The sequence below is a fragment of the Kogia breviceps genome, chromosome 7, assembly GCF_026419965.1.
Source record: "Kogia breviceps isolate mKogBre1 chromosome 7, mKogBre1 haplotype 1, whole genome shotgun sequence".
Taxonomy (NCBI): Eukaryota; Metazoa; Chordata; class Mammalia; order Artiodactyla; family Physeteridae; genus Kogia; species Kogia breviceps.
In genome coordinates, this window is record NC_081316.1 from 37,929,501 (window position 1) to 37,953,071 (window position 23,571).

The 23,571-nt window shown below is 38.5% G+C and overlaps 1 protein-coding gene across 5 annotated transcripts in view; it reads left to right on the plus strand.

Moving 5' to 3' along the window:
* Window positions 1-23,571, plus strand: part of TSG101 (tumor susceptibility 101) — a 51,907-nt gene that overhangs the window by 14,102 nt on the left and 14,234 nt on the right. For 3 of the 5 annotated variants that reach the window (XR_010841349.1, XR_010841348.1, XM_059068871.2), the window contains exons 5-8: window positions 8,717-8,843; window positions 8,942-8,968; window positions 12,221-12,287; window positions 17,574-17,665. Coding sequence is in view for 2 of the 5 variants with exons in the window: in XM_059068871.2 (XP_058924854.1) it covers window positions 8,717-8,843; window positions 8,942-8,968; window positions 12,221-12,287; window positions 17,574-17,665 (313 nt within the window). In the remaining 3 variants the exon portion in view is untranslated. The remainder of the gene's footprint in view (window positions 1-8,716; window positions 8,844-8,941; window positions 8,969-12,220; window positions 12,288-17,573; window positions 17,666-23,571) is intronic. The other 2 variants (XR_010841350.1, XM_059068872.2) reach the window with 1 other exon arrangement.

The window sequence follows — 23,571 nt, forward strand, 5'->3', positions numbered from 1 at the left end:
AAATTAAATTAAATTAAAATTTAAAAAAGACATCAAAATTAGTGAATTTTTGTGTAGCCATTCGTTTTGATATTGAAGATGGAAGGAAAAAAAAGCCAAAATTTTTGGCATATTATGCTTTATTATTTCATGAAAGGTAAAAATGCAACTGAAACACACAAAAAGATTTGTGCAGTGTATGGAGAAGGTGCTGTGATGATCAGACGTGTCAAAAGTGGTTTGCGAAGTTTCATGCTGTAGATTTCTTGCTGGTTGCTGCTGCATGTCAGTTAGACCAGTTGAAGTTGATAGCAATCAAATCAAGACATTGAGAACAGGCAACGTTATACGACGCGGGAGATAGCTAACATACTCAAAATATCCAGATCAAGCATTGAAAATCATTTGCACCAGCTTTGTTATGTGAAACGCTTTGATGTTTGGGTTCCACATAAGTTAAGCAAAAAAAAAAAAACCTTCCTGACCATATCTCCGCATGCGATTCTCTACATAAATGTAATGAAAACGTTCCGTTTTTAAAATAAATTGTGATGGGAGGTGAAAACTGGATACTGTACAATAATGTGGAATGGAAGAGATCATAGGCAAGCGAAATGAACCATCACCAACCACACCAAAGGCCGGTCTTCATCCAAAGAAAGTGATGTGTATATGGTGGGATTGAAAGGGAATCCTCTATTATGAGTTCCTTCTGGAAAAACAAACAATTCATTCTAACAAGTACCGCTCCCAGTTAGACCAGCTGAAAGCAGCACTCGACAAAAAGCATCCAGAATTAGTCAACAGGAGACGCATGATCTTCCATCAGGATAATGCAAGACCGCATGTTTTTTGAAGACCAGGCAAAAACTGTTAGATCTTGGCTGGGAAATTCTGATTCATCTGCCATATTTACCAGGCATTGCACCTTCAGATTTCCATTGATTTCAGTCTTTACAAAATTCTCTTAATGGAAAAAAGTTCAATTCCCTGGAAGACTGTAAAAGGCACCTGGAACAGTTCTTTGCTCAAAAAGATAAAACGTTTTGGGAATATGGAATTATGAAGTTGCCTGAAAAATGGCAAAAGGTAGTGGAACAAAAGGATGACAACGTTGCTCAATAAAGTTCTTGGTGAAAATGAAAAATGTGCCTTTTATTTTTACTTAAAAACAGAAGACACGGGCTTCCCTGGTGGTGCAGTGGTTGAGAGTCCGCCTGTCGATGCAGGGGACACAAGTTCATGCCCCGGTCTGGGAAGATCCCACATGCCGCGGAGTGGCTGGGCCCGTGGGCCGTGGCCGCTGGGCCTGCACGTCCGGAGCCTGTGCTCCGCAACGGGAGAGGCCACAACAGTGAGAGGCCCGCGTACCACAAAAAAAACAAAAACAGAAGACACTTTTTGGCCAACCCAATAGTATACTGGTGGCATATATTTGTGAAACTGTTCAAATCTCATTACTCGAAGTGTTCCTATCAAGAAGTAATACTAGTAAGAAACTTCGTTTCTGCCTCTGATGGTATAGCTCTGGCAGTTTCTATCCAAAAAAATGCTAGAAAAGCCAAAGTACAAACAACATGTGCGGAAGGCTTTGGAGAACTTGAGGCAATTAGGACTTGAAGGGCCAAGATCCTTGCTGCAAAGAGATGAGTCAACATTCTGCCAGTTTTCCCTAAGAGCATTTACTGATTCTTGGTACAGAGTGAGAGGCTGAGAATCTGGGCAGAGGGCATTAGCTAGAGGCCAAGAAGACTGCACAGTTTCTAACAGTCTCACAGGGCTGAAAAGACAACAGTTGCTGTTCTCTCTGCCAGGCAGCCGGTATCTTAGCAGCCAAGATTTGGGAGGAAAGGAAGCTACAAAGAAGTGAGCCAGGTAATATGAGTTTCCCCCTCAAGGGATATGCTGAATTCCTAAATTTCAAAGACCAGATGCTAAAAAGCTAAGCAGAAAGCCTCTGAAATTCATAGCCAAGTTCTCAGCAGTCTTAGATTGAGGAGGCAGTATGAGTTTGGAACCACTCACAAGGAAGAGGGGTATGAGTAAACATCCTAGGCTCTCGGTACCACTGGAGGAATACACCCCATGAGTGGGAACTCAGGCAGAATGAGCCCTATAAAACTCCACCCTTGAATCAGTTCAGTGCCTGATTATATTAAGGTGATTCTCATGGTGTCTGCCGGCCATAGGATAGAGTGAACTGTTGCTGGAAGGAGAGCCTGTCTAATTTTTCACAAAGTGTCCGGTGTACAATTTAAAATTATCAAGTACATCAAGAGATAGGACAGGGCTTCCCTGGTGGCGTAGTGGTTGAGAGTCCACCTGCCGATGCAGGGGACACGGGTTTGTGCCCTGGTCCGGGAAGGTCCCACATGCCGTGGAGTGGCTAGGCCCATGAGCCTGGCCACTGAGCCTGTGCATCCGGAGCCTGTGCTCTGCAGCGGGAGAGGCCGCAACAGTGAGAGACCTGCGTACTACCAAAAAAAAAAAAAAAAAAATCTCAACAGAGGGACTTCCCCTGGTGGTGCAGTGGTTAAGAATCCGCCTGCTGATGCAGGGGACACGGGTTCGAGCCCTGGTCTGGGAAGATCCCACATGCCATGGAGCAGCTAAGCCCATGTGCCCCAACTACTGAGCCTGCGAGCCACAACTACTGAGCCCATGTGCTGCAACTACTGAAGCCCACGCATCTAGAACCCGTGCTCTGCAACAAGAGAAGCCACTGCAATGAAAAGCCCATACACCACAACGAAGAGTAGCCCCCACTCTCCACAACTAGAGAAAGCCTGCGCGCAGCAACGAAGACCCAATGCAGCCAAAATAAATAAATAAAATAAATTTTAAAAACAAAACAAACTCAATAGGTGGGTTTAGTAGCAGATTAGACTCAGCAGAATAGAGAATTAATGAACTGGTTTATGAATACTTTATATTTTTAATGCTGTTGACGTAGGAATAAACCTTACAAAAGATGTACAAATCCATTATGGAGAAAATTCCAAATTTTTTGGAAAGATATTAAAGAAGATTTAAGTCAAAAAAACAGAACCTTGTTCATGGATTGGAAGACTCAGTATTATAAATATAATATTATAAATATAATTTATTTATAAATAAATTATAAATTCTCTACAAATTGATCTGTTTCTTAACAGAAGTGTTTGTTTCTTTGCATATTTGTTAATTTTGTGGACTTGGTAAGCTGAATCCAAAGTTTATATGGAAATGCAAACATAAAGAATAGCCAAGAAGAATAAGGTGGAAGGGACTTGCCCTAGAGATATCAAAATGCATTTTAAAAAACTAGTAATTGGGCCGCTGAGCCTTCGCGTCCGGAGCCTGTGCTCCGCAACGGGAGAGGCCACAACAGTGAGACGCCTGCGTACCACAAAAAAAATTAAAAAAAAAAAAACAAAAAAAACACAACCTAGTAATTAAGATGGTATGGAGTTGTCAGAAATATTCAAATGGATAGATGGAACATAATAAATAACCCAGAAAAAAGATCCACTATACAGACATACCTTGGAGATATTGTGGACTCAATTCCAGACTACTGCAGTAAAGCAAAATGTTGCAATAAAATGAGTCACACAAATTGCATGGCTTCCCAATGCATGTAAAAGTTATGTTTATACTATACTGTAGTCTGTGCAATAGTGTTATGTCTAAAAAACACAGCATTCATACCTTAGTTAAAAATACTTTATTATATCCTATAATAAAGCATACTAGAATATGAAAATATATATATATGTATTACTGAATCACTTTGCTGTAAAGCAGAAATTAACATTGTAAATCAACTATACTTCAAGAAAATTAATTTTAAAAAAATACTTTATTGTTAAAAAATGTTAACCATCGTCTGACAACACAGGGTTGCTACAAACCTTCAATTTGTAAAAACTGCAATATCTGCAAAGGACAGTAAAGCTAAGCACAGTAAGAAAAGGTATGCCTATACATAAACACTTGATGTATAACAGTGGTGTTATAGTAGGTAAGTGGGGATAAGATTAACTTCAGTAATGGGGTAGGGACAGTGAGATTCCTATTTGTATAATATACAAAAATCAATTTCAGGTAGATTGTGAAAGGCAAAAAAATAAGACTTTTAAAACATAATATAGGAGACTGCCTTTCATGATCTTGTAATAGGTGAGGTTTTTTTTTTAACAAGATGGAAAACTTTTACTATAAAGGAAAAGACTACTAAATTTTACCTTGAGCTTATGCAGATTAAGAACTTCTGTTCATGAAAGACACATTAAAAAGTGAAAAGACTAACCACACACTGAAAGAATATACTTGTAGTACTTAACACCCACAGGGTAAGGTCCAGAACATAAAAATAACTTTTGGGAATCATGAAAAGAAAGAAGCCAATAGAAAAACAGATGAAACTCTTGAACAAGTACTTCACAAAAGAGAAATCCTAATGGCCAGTAAACATATGGAAAGATGTTTAATCCTGTTAGTAGTGAGGGAAACATAAATTAAGACCATAACGAGATACCATTACATGTGCATTAAATTTGCACTACCAGCTGACAACGCTGAGGCTTAGAGAGGATGTGGAGCAAAGGGAACTAACTCTTAGACACTGCTGATGGGAGCAAAATTGACACAACTACTCTGGAAATTAGTTTGGCATTACCTAGTAAAGTTCTAAGTGCCCATGCCCTATGTCCTAGCAATTCCACTCCTTGGTATGTACACTAGAGCAGGGTTTCTCAACCTCAGTGCTACTGGCATTGTGGGTCAGATAATTCTTTATTGTGGGAGAGCTGATCTGTTCGTTATAAGATGTAGGATTCCTGGCCTTTATCCACAAGATGCCAGTAGCATGACACAGTTGTGACAACTGAAAATGTCTCTAGACATTTCTAAATATCCACTGGGAGACAAAAAGAGCACCCCCAGTTGATAACTACTGCACAAGAGTAACCCTTGTGGGCTTCCCTGGTGGCGCAGTGGTTGGGAATCCGCCTGCCAGTGCAGGGGACACGGGTTTGAGCCCTGGTCCAGGAAGATCCCACATGCCGTGGAGCAACTAAGCCCATGCGCCACAGTTGCTGAGTCTGTGTTCGAGAGCCCACTTGAGCCTCAACTACTGAAGCCCACACGCCTAGAGCCTGTGCTCCACAACAAGAGAAGCCACCGCAATGAGAAGCCTGTGCACTGCAACGAAGAGTAGCCCCTGCTCGCTGCAACTAGAGAAAGGCCGCGCACAGCAGTGGAGACCCAATGCAGCCAAAAAAAAGAGTAACCCTTGCACATACATACTAGGAAAGAGAGCAAGAATGTTTATGGCAGCATAAATAACCAAAGACCTGATACAACCCATATGACTGTTAACAACAGGAGAGTGAATAAAGAAGTTGTGTATTCATTCAGTGGAACATCATACAGCAATTAAAATGAATTTATAACTATACTCTTCCACAGGAATGTATCTTACAGACATTGTTGAAATAAGTCTCAATAGAATCCACAGTTTAATTCATATGAAGAAATTAAAAATAATTAATAAGTTAAATAATAATTAAAAATTAAACATACTGTTTAGAAAATTGTTTATAAGATAGTAGTTTAAAGAAAAGAATGATTATCTGCTAAGTCAGAGAAGTGAGTGACTATAGAATAGATAGAGGGGGGTGCAGTCAGGAACTTGTAAGTTGCTGGCAATCTTCTATTTTTAACTTGGATGATAGCTACACAAATATTTTCTTTATGTTACTCTTTAAAGTTACATATGTTTTATACATTTCTGTATGTATGATATATTCCACAAATCTAACAAAAAAGACATAATGGTAGCTAACTTTGGTATGGTATTCAAGGTTATATCATGGAAGATCCTGATTTTTTAGCTAAGGACTTCATCCTTTAATAGGCAGTTGGGAGTCATTTTAGATTTCTGAACAAAAGTAAGGCATTAAATGCAATGATTATTAGGTATAATGTCTGAAGTGTACTAGATAAATACATTAATTAGTTTTCTGACTGAAAATCACTAGCTGCTCTAAAACACAAAACCCCAAATACTAGAGACTTAACACTGGATATTTCTTGCTCACATAATAGTCCACTGGGAGTCTTCCTCACTGGCAGGCAGCTTTCCCTCACTTGAGCTTCAGGGACCAGGCGCTTTCCAGTTTGTTGTGCTACCATCTCCCGGGGCTTCAGGGTCCTCCGCATCAAGGGAGACAAGCAAAGAGATTGGTGGCCCTCCTTCTTGTGCACCTTGGCTTAAAAGTTAAATCTCTTCTGCTTATGGTCCATTGGTAAAAACTAGTTGCAGGAAGGACTGGAAAATGTAGTTTCTGCCTAAGCAACTGATACTCAGCAACAACTCTGTATAATGGGAGGGGAGCATGAACTTTTATAGAAAATCCTCTCAATCAGTAAGTAAAACTAGAAGCCTCACAGAAGGCTATTGCAGTAATCTAGCATGGCACAGAACGTGAACTAGGGCTGCTCTCATTTATCTTGATCTTACTAATTCAATTGCTTATTAATCCTAATCCTGAACATATATACTGCTTAGAATGTAAAATCTGACCTCTTTATTGCTTGCTGGAAAAGCAAACAAAAAGGGATAGAGAAGAAAGCAATTCTGTTCTTTAAGTTTTCAGGGTTTTCAATAGGAAAACAGTTTTATAAAGATATTATATGTTTCAGTTGACCCTTAGGTGTTTGAGCTAAAATAAACTAATATTCTTGCTATGTTTTTTGTATCCTGTATCATTCTGAATTAGTCATTTGTCATTCTGAAATATTCATGACGTGTTGCTTTATAATAGGCCTGGAAGTAGGTATTAACGATTAATTTTCCTTCCTTCAAAGACTTTAATGTGAAAGGAATGGTATGGTAAAGAATTAAAATACAATTTGTCTTGACAAAACTATGGTTTTAAGACTGTATAAATGGAGTACTGGTTCATACTACAGACATGGGTTAACCTTTGAAAATATGCTAAGTGAAAAAAGCCAGACACGAATTGTATGATTCCATTTACATGAAATGTCCAGAATAGGCAAATCCAATGACAAAATAGATTTGTGGTTGCCAGGAGCTGAGGGGAGGGGGAAATTGGAAGTGATCACTAATAAGGACAGATTTCTTTTGAGGATGATAACAGTATTCTGGAATTAGACAGTGGTGATGAAGAAAAACCACTGAGCTATACACTTTTTAAAAAAAAATTTATTTATTTATTCTTGGCTGCATTGGGTCTTCGTTGCTGCACGCGGGCTTTCTCTAGCTGTGGAGAGTGGGGGCTACTCTGCGGTACACGGGCTTCTCATCATGGCGGCTTCTCTTGTTGCAGCACATGGGGTCTAGGGTGCGTGGGCTTCCACAGTTGTGCCGTGTGGGCTCAGCAGTTGTGGCTCTCAGGCTCTAGAGCGCAGGCTCAGTAATTGTTGCGCACGGGCTTAGTTGCTCCGTTGCATGTGGGATCTTCCCGGACCAGGGATCGAACCCATGTCCCCTGCATTGGTAGGTGGATTCTTAACAGCTGCACCACCAGGGAAGTCCTGAACTATACACCATTAGATGGTAAATTTTATGGTATGTGAATTATCTCAATTTTAAAGTGCATGATTTTAAAATCATTTTATGATTTAGTTAGGGAGTTTTGTTGGACTAAATAATTAACAAGAGATTAAATTGTGTGATTCTCAATAGCAACCCCACACACACACCAGCCATAATCTCCAGCCTGCACTCTTGGTGCTACATAGATACTGTACATGTTTACTCCCTGTCTCAGCGTGTAAGTTTACAGACAAACATAAGAAGGTATTGGAAGAGTGAGAATCAGCAAGTTTCCGTAAGAAGCTTTCTGAAATGTTATCTGTTGTCACTGTCCATACATTGGGACAGAATGGAACAAAATTGGTGCTTTGGAAAGTTGAAAGCTGCTAGTAAACTCTTGTGTCAGGAGAAGGGAAGTTATGAAGATGATTAGCTGATAAAGATAATTGAGTAATCCTTCAGAACCTGATGAACTAATGAATGAAGTATGTGAGGTGAGATATACTCAAAATATAATGGGTGAAAACAGAACCATCAGATAAGTCAGTTTGAACAACTTTGCCTAGCATAGTTTGTCATAAATTAGTGATCAGTAGATACTTGAGAAAAAAGTTTAGCAGCCTTTATGGGATACAGGCACTCTCTTTGTAACTATGGTATTAGAAGGAAAGATCCTTTAATAATTTATATCTTTTGTACAACAATCTAGTGATTTCTAAAATGGAGTCTATCTATAATTTCAGAGTTCATAATACTATCTTTAATAAAAATTAATCTAGGAACATATGTTTCCAAGGTAACATTGTTATCTTTTAAAGGCCTTAAATAATATTTGTGACTACTGCTTACATCCATCCCTGAGTTCATACCAGCATCCTTAATTTGTCCACTGGAAATATAATAAATTTTGGTTAGCTGTATGGAGTCAAATGAAGAACAGTACCATCTGAATTTTGCTGTATACTGCTTTGGCTAGTGCTGTTTTTATATACATGAAGTAGCAGCCTTGCTACACATAAATAATAAGTAGAAATCACCTAGCTGTATTAAATTAATTAAATGGAATTTTGATTTGGGGTCCTACAAAGGAAATTGTCGAGCTAAGTTGAAAACAGGTAAGAAATGGCCAGACTTTTCCTTATTGCCAAAAGGTAAATCTGTAAATGACTTAAATTTGTTTTCCGTTTTTAGCCACAGTCAGACTTGTTGGGGCTTATTCAAGTTATGATTGTGGTGTTTGGAGAAGAACCTCCAGTCTTTTCTCGTCCTACTATTTCTGCATCCTATCCACCGTACCAGGCAACAGGGCCACCAAATAGTAAGTAGAACTGAGATTTGATTTTTAAACTCATATAAACAAAAGAAAACAAAATGTTGTAAAAAATTTTTTTTTGATGACTTCACTTTGCTTTTTAGCTTATCAAGTTAGTGGATTTTTTGGAGGTATTCTGAGGCCCCACATCTGCATGTACAGATTCCCAACAAAGACTGGCATTTGGGCTTTCATTTGTGGGTAGAAATCTAACTATGGGTGTGCTGGATTCCAAAATGGAGGAGAAAGAATGCTGGAATAGAGCTGGAATTTTTTTTTGAATTATGCATGCCATGGAATAGCTTTATTTGATCCATTTGGAAGCAGTTACAACTTGAAAGGCAATCTGACCTCCTTTTGTTTGCAACTCCAGGATCAGTGCTGTAGATAAGAATCAATTATAAAGTAAACTATATCATTCACATTCAGCTATTCTGGGTGTACACAATGGACATCTAGCTCTCAGCTTTCTTCTCTTGGGTACAACCAATTCATGATTTTACTTTGAGTGGAGAGGGTGGGGGCATGGAGTCAATATCAGTTCTCCCTTAACTGGTGTACATTATCTCTATTATTTCTGGGTTTTTCAAAAATAATTCTTACTGATACTTTAAAATCACCTTGGATAATTGAGAGTTGGTTGTACTTACTTGTTTTGACTTTACTAAACCTGTTCATTGTGTTTTGAGCTGCAATTTTTTTTAAACAAATTTTGTTTAAGATAATTAACCAGACTTAATTTATCTTATTATGTGAGCTTTCATTTTCCTCCTGCCGAAAATTATCCTCTTCCTTTTTAATCCATTCTGCCTTGAGGAGCATCTTGACTAACAAGCTGAATGGGAATCTTAACAGAACTTTCTGAATCCATTTCCTTTTCCTTCCCTGCTTTCCCAGAATAAGCTTGGTTGTAGCATTTTGTTGCTCTTTTAATATAGATTCTAGGGATTCTTTTGGATCAGAAGTTTGTTTTCATCAATAAATTTTGTTGACTTTAATATTCAAGGTTAGATTATCTTGCCCATCTAATGTTGAAATGTAAAATATTTCCTAGATCATCATTCACATTTATTTGCTCAAATAACATAGCCAGTGACCACTTAAGATAAAGGTAACCTTTTCAGAATGTTAGTCCCCTAAGCAACATTTTTTTCCTAAATTTCTTCTAGTTTTATATTAACATTGGAAGTGCTGCATTCAAGAAAGAGACCTCACGAAAGAGGTCACTATTACACTTCCATTTTGTACTCACTCACTATAAATCACATTAAACAATATAGAGCTAATATAAGTAAATTACTAAAAGAGACCGACTTATTGTCTGTCCATTACAGTTTTAATACTTTTTATACATTTAAATGGTATTCATTATTATTATGTATGACTGCAAAAAAATGAAAGTCTGAATTCCGTCCTACACCCACACATCAAGGAACAGCCCAGAAATTTGGATCCATACTTAAACAAATATGATCTTCTAGTTAAGAAATTATATACTTTTAAAATTATTATTATTATTATTATCATCATCATTACTATAAACATTTTTGATCTCTGGTTTTAGGAAGACTTTTGAGCTAGCTGTAAGTCACACTAAAAAAATATTGTGCCCAAACCTCATTTTTTGACAACTAACAGTAATAGTCAACATTTATTCAGTGGTAACTATGAGACACAGCTAAGCACTTCATATTAGTTCTTATTTAATCCTTATAATAACCCCATATATTATGCTTATTTGTATTCCATTTTATTCTGGCTCTGAAATTACTTCACCTCATTATCTGCTTCCTTACCAGTCTTGGACTCAACTTTTGTTGTTTCCCAAAATCAAAATTTGAAGATTTTGGTCAAATTACTAGCTTTTCAGAACCTTAGAGAGGAAAATTGCCTATTATTATGAGGAAATTGCTTTTAACTGTGAAGTGGTAGTTTATATGTGTTTAAGAGAAACTAGAATGGGGAGAGAAACTAGTAATTGACTGTATATGTTGCTGACACCTAATAGTGGCCTCATCTTTTGATGTTCATAAAGATCAACTCTGTTTTGGCCCAGGAAGAAGAAATGTTTTATGAGATCTAGCAATTATGACATTTTGGGAGGTTTTTTTCCCTTTATGAAATAGCATTGAACATCATCCTTAGCTTCATTATACTTAAGAAAAATTTACTTATGACATCTATAGATTCATCCTAACATGAAGACTATGAACACTGATACTTGGGGATGTTAGCTCAGCAACTCTGATAAAGACGTTTAAGGCCCTTAGTCAGAGCCCAGCATACTTCTCCCATCCACTTGCATTATGTGCTCTAAAAGTTTATTTCTTGAGTGTTCCACTTCTCTCTTCAAGCCTTTGTATACCATTCATCTACTAGACCACTCTTGTTTGCCCCCACCTCCTACATTTAATTTGCTACCTCCTGTATGATCCTATATATATCACTCTGTACTTCCCCTGTCATGACACTTATCACTCTGTATTTTTATTCTTTTCTTGTTTATCTCCTTCACTAGACTATAAGCAACTTGAGGCCAGGAATTTTCTTTCTTTTTTTAAAATCCAGTGCCTTTCACAGAAAGGCACTAAAATATTTATTGATTGGATTAAGGGCTAATTCATCATTATATTCAGTGAGAAAAATTTCACTGAGGTTAATCTGATTCTCAGACAAGTTGTTTCCAGTTAAGCCCAAAATTAACTTCTCTTTTTCTTCCTCGATGTTGGTTAGCCTCTTGGCACCACTGACTAGTTCTTTGTCATTAGTGTTCTCTTTAAAATATATATAAAGCATTCTTTATGCTTGCTAGATTTGAACTTTTTTCCACCTAGTATTTCCAAGCTTTTGTTTGTTTTAACCAGTCTGGCTGAATATAAGTTTTGTTTAGGACTTCCTGTAGTAATTTGAAGTCATTTAAAGTCCTCAGTCAAGCCAACAAAATCAGCTGTGCTAATCGGTCAACATAATCTTGCAAGAAATATCAAAAGATATCTTAGATATAATAAAGAGGTCACTTTCTAAGAAGCTGACCTTGGACCAGAGGAGGGCACAATTACCTTCCTCTAAATTCCAAACTGAATTGGCTCCTGTCTCAGGTTATAGACTCGTTGAGAGCTTGAAGAGCTGACCAGGTTGACCTGTTCGCCAGTTAATCCTTGTTGGAATTGTCATGTTTAATGCTTTTAGAGTTATGTGATTTGAAGATATTTATTAGTTTCAGTGAAGAACTAATATGACTGGAGTGTTTTGTTTTGGTGCTGAGATTTGAATTATTTAACTATGAAATTTTGCTGTGGTTTGATGGTGATGTGTGTCTTATTTGATACCCTATATATCCAGGACTATGCATACTATTTTAAAATATTAAAAATTATTTTTAGCTTCCTACATGCCAGGCATGCCAAGTGGAATTTCTGCATACCCATCCGGATACCCTCCCAATCCCAGGTAATGAAAAATTATCTTTTGAATAATTGTATTAGAAATTCTGTTAGATCTAGAATAAAAATAATGTGTGCTAACTAGGGCATTAAAGTGAAATTAGTTGCAATTTAATGGAAGGTAGAACTCAGTTTATTGCTGAAATTTATGGTATATACATAGTTCAAGAGGAGTTTTTTCCATTTAGAGAAATGCAGCTCCATTCTATTTACAGAGAGGAAAGGGGTGGGGAAATGACAATAATCTTGATTAGTTTTGTACCTTGAAATCCTTGTTTCTTTCCTTTTAAGAACTCTGTATATCCAGTGTAAATGGCTGAAAGATAAATAGAATACTAATTATGATGACTTCAGCCATGGAGAAAAATATTTTAATATCCTTTTTAAAAAACTGACCTTTTCTGTAAACTACAGGGAATGAATTAATGGTGCATATGATGGGGTCAGTCTTGTCCCCATATTTATTTATTCAGTTCATAGACTACACGTACTACCAACCTTTATTATCCATATGTTAATAACATAACAGGTAAATTAAATTAACAGTGAAATCAGTCTATGAATAATACATACTAGAAAAATCAATAAGAAGTAATTATTAATCCATGTTTTAAATGTGCACCTGTTCCAGGGGTAATCTAGGAGTACTTTCCAAAGGTGGTCTTGGGGCTAACTTAGAATGCAAGATGGGCATATACTTGGTGCCTGGATGAAATTTTCCAGCTACTCAAAATTAACAAGAATTAACAAAAAAATTTTAACTCTGCTAACTCTTCTTAGCTTCATAGAACCTCACAGATAAATGCAGCTAGAATTCCGGAACACCTGCCATATATAAATATATGTATATACATATATAATATGCAGGATCTTATAAGTTAAATTTAGCAAACATTTATTTGGGGGCCTTTCTTAATTTTAAGAACTAGCTTTATAAGGTAGTAAGTATTCTGTCACATTTATCTGGGTAAGCAGACTAGATAACATCTGTCAGAGACAAGAGAGAAAGATTCCTATGATTGTTATATATAAACAAATTGTAAGTTTTAGATTTCTTGAGGCCTTTAATTTTCTGATTAAGTTTTAGAAATGGAATTCTGTCTGAAGCCTTGAAATTACAAGCCTTTATAATGAACAGTTGCTAGTAAGAAGGAACTTTGGGCATATAGGGAATGGTTATTAGAAGCACAATAAGGAAATGGACTTCTGAACAATGAAACTTCAGAGAAACTTGTAGATAAAAATGAAGGCTGAAAATATTGACAGAAATGTAACTCTTACTCATCTTACATAACCTTAAAAGTGTCTTGTGAGGTTATTTGTAAGAAGTTCCTTTTTTAAAAAAAATTATCTTATTTATTCTTTTTTTTTTATTTGGCTGCGTTGGGTTTTTGTTGCTGCGTGCGGGCTTTCTCCAGTTGAGGCGAGCAGGGGCTACTTACTCTTCATTATGGTGCACGGGCTTCTTACCGCGGTGGCTTCCCTTATTGCGGAGCTCGGGCTCTAGGCGCGTGGGCTTCAGTAGTTGTGGCGCACGGGCTTAGTTGCTCCGCGGCATGTGGGATCTTCCCGGACCAGGGCTCGAACCATGTCCCCTGCGTTGGCAGGCGGATTCTTAACCACTGCACCACCAGGGAAGCCCAGAAGTTCCTTTTTGAGGTAGCTATTTTTCAAAGATTTGATGTGTTTTGTTTTGGGGTTTTTTTTTTGAAATGTAACTTTTAATCTCATGACAGGCTATTGAGTTGTTAAGGGTAACTACTCACATTACTGTCTGTATCTGTCTGCATATGCGAGGTCTTGGCAGAAGAGCCTCAGAACCTCTTCCTCTTCTCGCTTTATCCTAAAGGAGAATTAGTAAATCAGTGATTTAAGAATCTTTATTTTACAACAGTGAATATGAGAATATTCTTGCTGTGGGAAGTTGGCCTAGATGATCTCTAAGGTCTCTTTAAAATTTTAAGATCTTTTGAAAGTTTTATTTAGCACCTTGCAGCATGTATACAAGGAAACTAAAAAGTATGTCAAGGATAGCTGTTCCGGTTTTGGTATATGTACTAGCAAGCATGTATTATTAGAAAACAGTTTCTGATATCAGAAAAGACAGAAAATGTTAAGTGCTGTGATAAACAGCTTTAAAGGAGAGGTCACATCTGATTTGGAGGTGGGAGCCTAGAGATAGCTTCATAAATGAAGGAACTGGTTTAAAAGAAAAGTAAGTATTTAGAGGTGGAGGGAGCAGCAAACAGTAATAACATTTTATATCAGAGGAAACTTACTGGTTATTAAGTTCAGCCCACTCAATTTTGTGTAATCAAAGGTGTGAAAGCCAAAAAAAATCCCAGGAAAGAATAAGGAAACACTCTAATATGGCTGGAGAATATAGGGTTATGAGTAGGAGGACTGAAGAATTTTGTTTTTTTAAAAAATATTTTTGTCTGTGTTGGGTCTTCGCTGCTGCGCGTGGGCTTTCTCTAGTTGCGGAGAGCGGGGTCTCCTCTTCTTTGCGGTGTGCAGGCTTCTCATTGTGGCGGCCTCTTTTGTCGCGGAGCACGGTCTCTAGGCGCGCGGGCTTCAGTGGTTGTGGTTTGTGGGCTCCAGAGCGCAGGCCCAGCAGCTGTGACGCAAGGGCTTAGCTGCTCCGCGGCATGTGGGATCCTCCCGGAGCAGGGCTCGAACCCGTGTCCCTTGCATTGGCAGGCGGATTCCTAACCACTGCACCACCAGGGAAGCCCCTGAAGAGTTTTAATAAAGGTGCAACTTTCATAGGTATTACAGATCTCCCCAAACCTTCTCTGATCTCCGCTAGCTGGTATTGATTTTCCACTACAGTTGACTCTTGAACATCAGGGGGAGGTCAGGGGGCTAGGGGTGTCGACCCTCCTTGCAATTGAAAATCCAAGTATAACTTTATAGTCGGGCCTCTCTGTCATATCTGAGGTTTCACATCCTCGGATTCAACCCACTGTGGCTTGTATAGTAGTCTAATATGTATTTAGTGAAAAAAATCTGCGTATAAGTGAACCAGCATAGTTCAAACCCATGTTGTTCAAGGATCAACTGTATACATTTCCTGAACTTTTGTTTAGCATTTATTGTTTTCTTTATCCTATCAGGATTGTTTACAGGGATCTTGCCCTATTTTGATTATTAGTATCTTGAGGAAGCGATGGATTCATACTTTTAGCTTCTGCCTCAAGCACTTGAAAACAGTGCTTTAAATAGAATAAATAGTAAATTTTGAAGGGACACATAAAGAAAAAGGAATGTAAGAGTGCTGGAAAATTCTTTTTAAGTACACTTAGTCCAAAAGGGCTCTTAAAAATCTGAAAAAGATTTCCTACATAGGGCAAATTGTTTAATAATGTACAAAGATGGAAAATAGTACTGCTAAATTATTTTTTTACTCAAGAAAAGTTGTTAACCCTGAACATAGAGAATAACTACGAAGGAGAAATTAAGCAAACTAAATAGAGACAGGGAGTTCTCTGAAGTTAATATCTGTAGGCCTAGAAGAGTTTTATACCACTTACTGAAAAATTCAGCAATAAAATCACAGATTGTCCTTGAAAAAGTATGCAAAATGGGAGGAACTCCAGAAAAAGCAAATTTATTCCAGTGTTCAAAAAAGTAGATTCAGAAATTTGAATAAGATTGACATTGTTTCCTTGCAGCATGGATTACTAGAGAGACTAGAACAAAAGTACTGTGCAATAGCATTCAGCATGTGTCTACTGGGAACAGAAATGTTTAACCTTTTTCTTTTTTGATTTTACTTTTATACTAATTGATAAGAGAGTATCATGATTACATTGAATCCTCAACAAGTTATACACAAAATTTTTTTGTTGGTGACAAGTTATAAAGTGTGAACTCGTAGTACACATAGGAGAGAATCTTTGAGCCATTGCCCTATAAAAGGATTACTGACTATGAACTAAGAGCTCTTGCTCCGGGACTCTGGGCTGGGTCTTTTTAGTCAGTAATTTTAATGGACTCACAGAAGGCATGTTAATCAGAATTGCAAATGTCATAGATCTGACAATTGTAGATAAAATAGGATTCATCAAAATTGATTGTTCAACTAACAGGTAGCTATAGTAATCATCCTGTTCCTTTTCTTCTCCAGTATAAGGGAAACACTGCCAAATTAGTGATCATTCAGAGGAAAGTGATTAGATCTGAAAATCAAAGCTGTGAAGAATGGTTGAAGGAATTAAAAATATTTCACCTAAAGAAGAGAAGACTGAGGGGAAAATGTTAGAAGTTTTCAGATATGCACGTGATCTTCCAGAGTGCAAATTTAGGACCATTAATTAGAGGTTACTGTGTCAAAATGAGTTAGTGTTCAGTAGAGAAAGATGACCATTTGTCAGGGATATTGTAAACGATATTTATGAAACAATGTTGGATAGGGGATTGGAGGACAGTACTTCTAAGGAAAGTTTCTTCCAACTCTGATGTGAATACAGGAATGACACAAACCTTCCTTAGAGCGAAGAGGAAGCTTTTAAAACTTTATCTCAAGAGGAGTATTTTCAGTTCACACATTCAAAAAGGTTATCAATGAACCACAGGTAAAAATTAAATAATATTATTTCCCTGTATACTAGGAAATCAGAATGGAAAAGTTCTCACAAAATATTTGTTGCTCTCAGTTCTGATACTGTTGGACTGCCCTTAGAAAAATTCGAGTTGCCTTCTGCTACTGTGAAAGTGACCCTCAAATAACCAGGGCCAAGGGACTTCCCTGGTGGTCCAGTGTTTAAGACTCTGTGATTCCACTGTAGAGGGCACGGATCTGATCCCTGGTGGTCAGGGAACTAAGATCCTGCATGCTGCAGCAAAAAAAAAAAAAAAAAAAAAAACAGGACCAAGCAAGAGTATTTTAATCATTTACTTTAAGAGTAAATCCAGTGTCATTAATGGAATTTTTGTACAGCTTTGCTTGAATAGACACCTGTAGCTCTAAAACTGTAAAGTCATTAACTGGTAAGACAATGAAATATCAAGCTTAGTTTTCTGAATGGGGTGGGGATTTTTGTTTGTTTTAAGTCTTTATTGAATTTGTTACGGTATTGCTTCTGGGTTTTTTTTTTAATGTTTTTTGGGTTTTTGGCTGCAAGGCGTGTGGAATCTTAGCTCTCCGACCAGGGATTGAACCCACACTCCCTGCATTGGAAGGTGAAGTCTTAACCACTGGACTGCCAGGGATGTCCCCTGAATGGGGTTCTTAAAGATACTGTAGAGTTGGGTCATCTTAACATTTAATGTTTTATGTTCTTTTCTTTAGTGGTTACCCAGGCTGTCCTTACCCACCTGGCAGTCAGTATCCTGCCACAACAAGTTCCCAGTACCCTTCCCAGCCTCCTGTGACCACTGTTGGTAAGTACCATTCAAAACTGTATTTCTCCACATAAGGAAAGTCAGAGTCTCCTGTTGTGAAAAATGCATTTCACTTTTGTTTTTTATTGAATAAGTTTGATATGTAACATTGTGTAAGTTTAAGGAGTACAGTGTGTTACTTTGATAGATTTATATATTGTAATATGATTGCATTATAGCGGTGTTTATTACATTACATAATTATCATACAGTATTATTGTCTATATCCATTATACTGCACATTAGATCTCTGTGGCTTGCTTACTACTCGTTATAAATTTGTACCCTTAAATATCATCAATTTTATCACACCTCCCCCCACTTCACTTTTACATGTGAAATGTTAGAATACTCTTTCTTTTTAGAGCAAAAACTCTTAATGATCAGTGTCCTGTACTGTAAGACTTGAAATGATTTATCATCATATAAATGAGCCTTCTACCAGGGAAGAAAAGTAAATTTGATTGACTCTTATCACTCTTGCCTGTGTTTCACATATTTATTGGTGAACGTTAATGTGTGTTGAACTATTAACAGATACTTAGGTTTTCCTAGCCTGTTTATATGTAAAAACAGATGAGGATCTTTAGAAGAAAGCACCATTGGGAAATATGAATGGATCAAGTAAGACAAATTATTGCAGACCAGTAGTTCTTGGTTTTTTATGTTGCTTATGAGTAGAGTTACCTGAAATATAATTTTCTTCGGTTGAGAAAATGAAAGCAATACAAGAACTTCTACAGACCCCCCACCCCTCTACATTACTATCTGCCCCTACCATATCTGCCTTCTCCCTGTTACCACAGATCATTATTTCTACCCACTAGGTTTTATCCTCTCTAATTTACTCAGGGACATCATTTCAGCAGTTTCCCCTCTTATCATCAATTTTTGTTCTCTACTGGGTTGCTCTCAGCAGCATCCAAAAATATGCCCTAAAAACCTTTAAAAATCCTCCTCTTGGTTTCCCTTTCCCTGCCACCAGTATTCCATTTCTTCATTCCCCTTTACAGCAAAATTCCTTGAAATAATTATCCATACTCATTACCTTCAATCCCTCTTCTTCCTTTCACTCTTGAACCACTCCATGTGAGATTTCCCTCATGTCCTTCCACTAAAGCTGCTTCTCTCAAGGTCACCATTGACCTTTATGATGTTAAATCCAATGGCCAATTAAGTAGTCTCCACTGACTTGGCCTGTCAGCAGTATTTGACACAGTTGTATCTCCTTGATACACTTTCCTCGCTTGCTTTCTAAGACCCCAGACTCACTTGTTTTTCCTCCCATCTCACTGGTACTCATGCTTAGTCTCCTTTATAACTCCCTCCTTTTCTTAATATTGGAATGCACCCTGGCTCAGTCCTTGGCATTCTCTATACTCACTCTCCTGGTGATCTCTACCAATCTCATAGCTTTAAATACCATTTCTGTGTCCACACTTCCCAAATTTGTTTCCAACTTAACACTACTCTCCAGAATTCCAGATTCTTATATCCAGCTCCCTTCTCAATATCTCCATTTGGATATTTAATAGACATTTCAAACTCAGTGTGACCAAAATTAAACTCTCAATCTTTCTATGATGCTTTCCCACCTCCAGTGATACCTATTCAATACTCTAACTTTGGTGTCATCCTTGATTCTTCATCAAGAACCAATTATCTTCAAAATACATCTAGAATCTGATCACATCCAGTGCTGATCCAAGTCACCATTATCTTTCATCTAATTTACTTCAAAAGCCTCCTAAAAAGCCTTCTTCTTTCCTTAGTCCCTACATCTGTTTTTAACACGGCAGCCAGAATGATCCTTTTAAAAGATAAATAATGTCACTCCTCTACTCAGAACCTTCCAGCGTCTTCCCATTTCACTCAGCGTTCAATCCAAATTTCTGAGGCTTAGAAGGCCCTTTGTGATCCTGCTTTCCTCCCCCTGTTACCTCTCTGAACTCATCTCCTACTACTCTTCTGTTTTAGGATTCATCCACTACCTGTTTCCTTTGTGTGGAGCAGTCAGGCCTACCCTGACCAATCTACTCCCATCACCAACCCCACACACATATACACACATGCCCAACATCTAGAACAGTGCTTGATATATAGTAGTTCATCTGAATATTTTACTGAGTGTCTGAATGTAGAATCTTGTGAAGTTTACTTTTCTGTTACATTTTCTGATCAATTGTAAGCATCCTGAGATCTGCTGTAAATATCTCCCCTTCCCCCAAAAAGAGCATTTTCTTCAGCTGTTTTTGTCATTGATATGTTCTAGTTATTGAGATTCTAGTGGCAGTGGTTTTGTTTTTTAAAAATGTTCTCATCCTTCTGTAATATAGCTCTTTTTTTAACAATGTAATTTAAATGCTTGAGTTAGAAACCTGATGATGGGAGATCATTAATCCACAAGCAAAACATACTAAATCTTGTTAAGCTCTCCATTATGGCTCAGGCATCATCAGTAAAATAGGAATAGTGCTATTTGTTACCCTGTTTCTCACTGAGATGATAGTATTTGATTTGTAGAGAACCTCAGCTCCTAAAGATCTTTTTTATGTTAACTCATTTCACTACAATAGGTATGAAGCATTTTATAACTTAGAATAGATGATATCCATACATCAAAAAAACAGGAATATGGGGAAAATGGTACATTTTATTTTATTTTATTTTTTTGGTGGGGGTGGTGGTTTGTCTTACGCGGGCCTCTCACTGTTGTGGCCTCTCCCGCTGTGGAGCACAGGCTCCGGATGCACAGGCTCACCGGCCATGGCTCACAGGCCCAGCCGCTCCGCGGCACATGGGATCCTCCCAGACCGGGGCACGAACCCACGTCCCCTGCATCGGCAGGCGGACCCTCAACCACTGCGCCACCAGGGAAGCCCGAAAATGGTACATTTTAAATCAAATCTAATGTTTTTTTGTTTGTTTGTTTTGGTTTTTTCGTGGTACACGGGCCTCTCACTGTTGTGGCCTCTCCCGTTGCAGGGCACAGGGTCTGGACACACAGGCTCAGTGGACATGACTCACGGGCCCAGCCGCTCCACGGCATGTAGGATCTTCCCAGACCGGGGCACGAACCCGTGTCCCCTGCATTGGCAGGCAGATTCTCAACCACTGTGCCACCAGGGAAGCCCCTAATGTTTGTTTTTAGAACAAGAATCAAAGCAATTAATATTTTATTGTACTTTTAAGAGTACTTTCTTAGAAAGGCTAGAGACAAATTATCATTTTATGATAATCTAGGATATCTTTTCAATGTATGTTGTTTTTCTACCATTTATTGCTTGCCTACTTGACTTTTTTCATATTTTAGTAGTACATTGTGCAAAACACTGTTGAACTTCAAAATTGTCATAAAGGAAAGCAGAAACGTAAAAGTATCATCTGAATATTAGAGTTCACAAATAGTCAACATTTTCTCAGTCTGTCAATGGCCATCAGGATTTGTGCTATTATTCTCTGTGCTACTAAGGGCATGAGAAAGAATGAAAGTGGTTATTTATCCTTTGTGGAACTTGATAGTTTCACTTTAAAGATTTTGATTTTATGATGTAAAACAAACACCTGTTTCACAGCATCATTAATTAACTCATGTCTTATTATTGATGTGGATGCCTGTGCAAGTGTTGATTTTTAACCATCTCCAACAATATTGAAGTAAAAGAACCACTTAAAGTGAAGTAATAGAGGCAACTTCCCTGGCGGTCCAGTGGTTAAGACTCCGCACTTCCACTGCAGGGGGCGAGGGTTCGATCCCTGGTCGGGGAACTAAGATCCCAAGATTTCACATGCTATGCAGTGAGGTTGGGAAAAAAAAAAAAAAGAAGTAATAGAGATTACATTCTTAATAGCAGTCTCTTCTGAAATATTGCAGAAGACTGAGGATTGATGCAGATCTTGGGACTTAAAACAGCTCTTTCTGACTCCATTACATGTAGATTTTGAACAACCACCTTTAAAAGAAAATCAGAGAATTTGTTTTGTCATCTCTTTTTACAGCTTTTTTGTTAGCTGGCAGACAGCTTCCTGCCTAACCTGACTTTTAAAACCACCTTCATGAGATTGGTGCTCACTGAGGGCATTGACTAAGCAGTGAAGGCAGCTATTGAATAGTGAAAAACCTGTTGGTGGTGCTTTTCCATCAGGTCTGGGCAATTGCAGTGATATTTTAATTCATTTGTATTATTTAATGAGGAAAAAGTTGTGATCTATAACTTAAAATCTTCGTTGAAGTTACTGTAAGACCAGGTGTTCTTTTTGTTTTGTTTTTTTGGCTGCGTTGGGTCTTTGTTGCTTCACGTGGGCTTTCTCTAGTTGTAGCAAGCAGGGGCTACTCTTTGTTGTGGTGCTCGGGCTTCTCATTGTGGTGGCTTCTCTTGTTGCGGAGCATGGGCTCTAAGTGCACAAGTTTCAGTAGTTGCAGCACACGGGCTCAGTAGTTGCGGCACGCAGGCCCTAGAGTGCGTGGGCTTCAGTAGTTGCAGTGTGTGGGCTCAAGTAGTTGTGGCACTCGGGCTCTAGAGCGCAGGGTCAGTAGTTGTGGTGCACAGGCTTAGTTGTTCCGTGCCATGTGGGATCTTCCCGGACCAGGGATGGAACACCCCATGTCCCCTGCATTGGCAGGTGGATTCTTAACCACTGTGCCACCAGGGAAGTCCCAGGTGTATTTTTTGTATATCATCTTTGCCAGTGACTAGCAAAAACATTTTCTACTAGAAGATCAGTGGGAAAAGATGTGGAATTTGGACAGTTTTCCCTAGATTTTCTGCCCATTGCAGGCATTATATATCAACAAAAGCATGAGAAGGAAGGTAAACTTTTCTTGATATCTAAAAAACTTAAAAATTTAAGTTTCTGTTTCTTCAGATTCATTTATGTTTCTTAAGAGTAAAACATTTTTGTTAGGACTGGCATATAACCTTTACCAAGTTGGCATTGCCAAAACTATAAGAGAACTTGAACTCTGATTTTAAAGGTTTAAAACTACTTGACCGCCACCAAGTTACAAAGAATAAGTTTAGGAGACAACATTAATACTTGTTTGTTTTCTTAATAGCACATGCCAGAATACAGCAGAAGCAGGTATGGATATTGGTCATCTGTATGTTTTCAGGGCTGAAAAATGGGCATTCAAGAAAAGCTTTGGTTCCCCAGCTGGGCATTCCCATGGAGAATTCCAAACTCTATTGGATAGGGAAGAGTGGCATGAGGGACCAGTCACTCCACCTTGATTCATGCATAGCACTCTGTCAGACACTGATGTGGTGGTGGTGTACCCAGGTGGCAGTGATCTGGGAGTGATGAAGTTGTTTGATATTTTAATCCAAATTAAGAAAGATTTAAGATTTATCGGGGGCTTCCCTGGTGGCGCAGTGGTTGAGAGTCCGCCTGCCGATGCAGGGGTCACGGGTTCGTGCCCTGGTCCGGGAGGATCCCACATGCCGCGGAGCAGCTAGGCCCGTGAGCCATGGCCGCTGAGCCTGCGCGTCCGGAGCCTGTGCTCCGCAACGGGAGAGGCCACAGCAGTGAGAGGCCCGCATACAGCAAAAAAAAAAAAAAAAAAAAAAAAAAAGATTTATCGGGACTTCCCTGGTGGTCCAGTGATAAAGAATCTGCCTTGCAAATGCAGGGGATGCAGGATCAATCCCTGGTCAAGGAACTAAGATCCCACATGCTGCAGGGCAACTAAGCCTGCATGTCACAACTACTGAGCTTGGGCGCCTCAACTAGAGCCCACGTGCTGCAAACTCTAGAGTCCACACTCTCTGGAACCTGGGCACCACAACTACAGAGCCCCGGCGCCCTGGAGTCTGCGCACCACAACTAAAGAAGAGAAAACCCGTGTGCCACAACTGGAGAGAAGCCCATGCGCTGCAGCAAAGATCCCGCATGCCACAGCTAACATC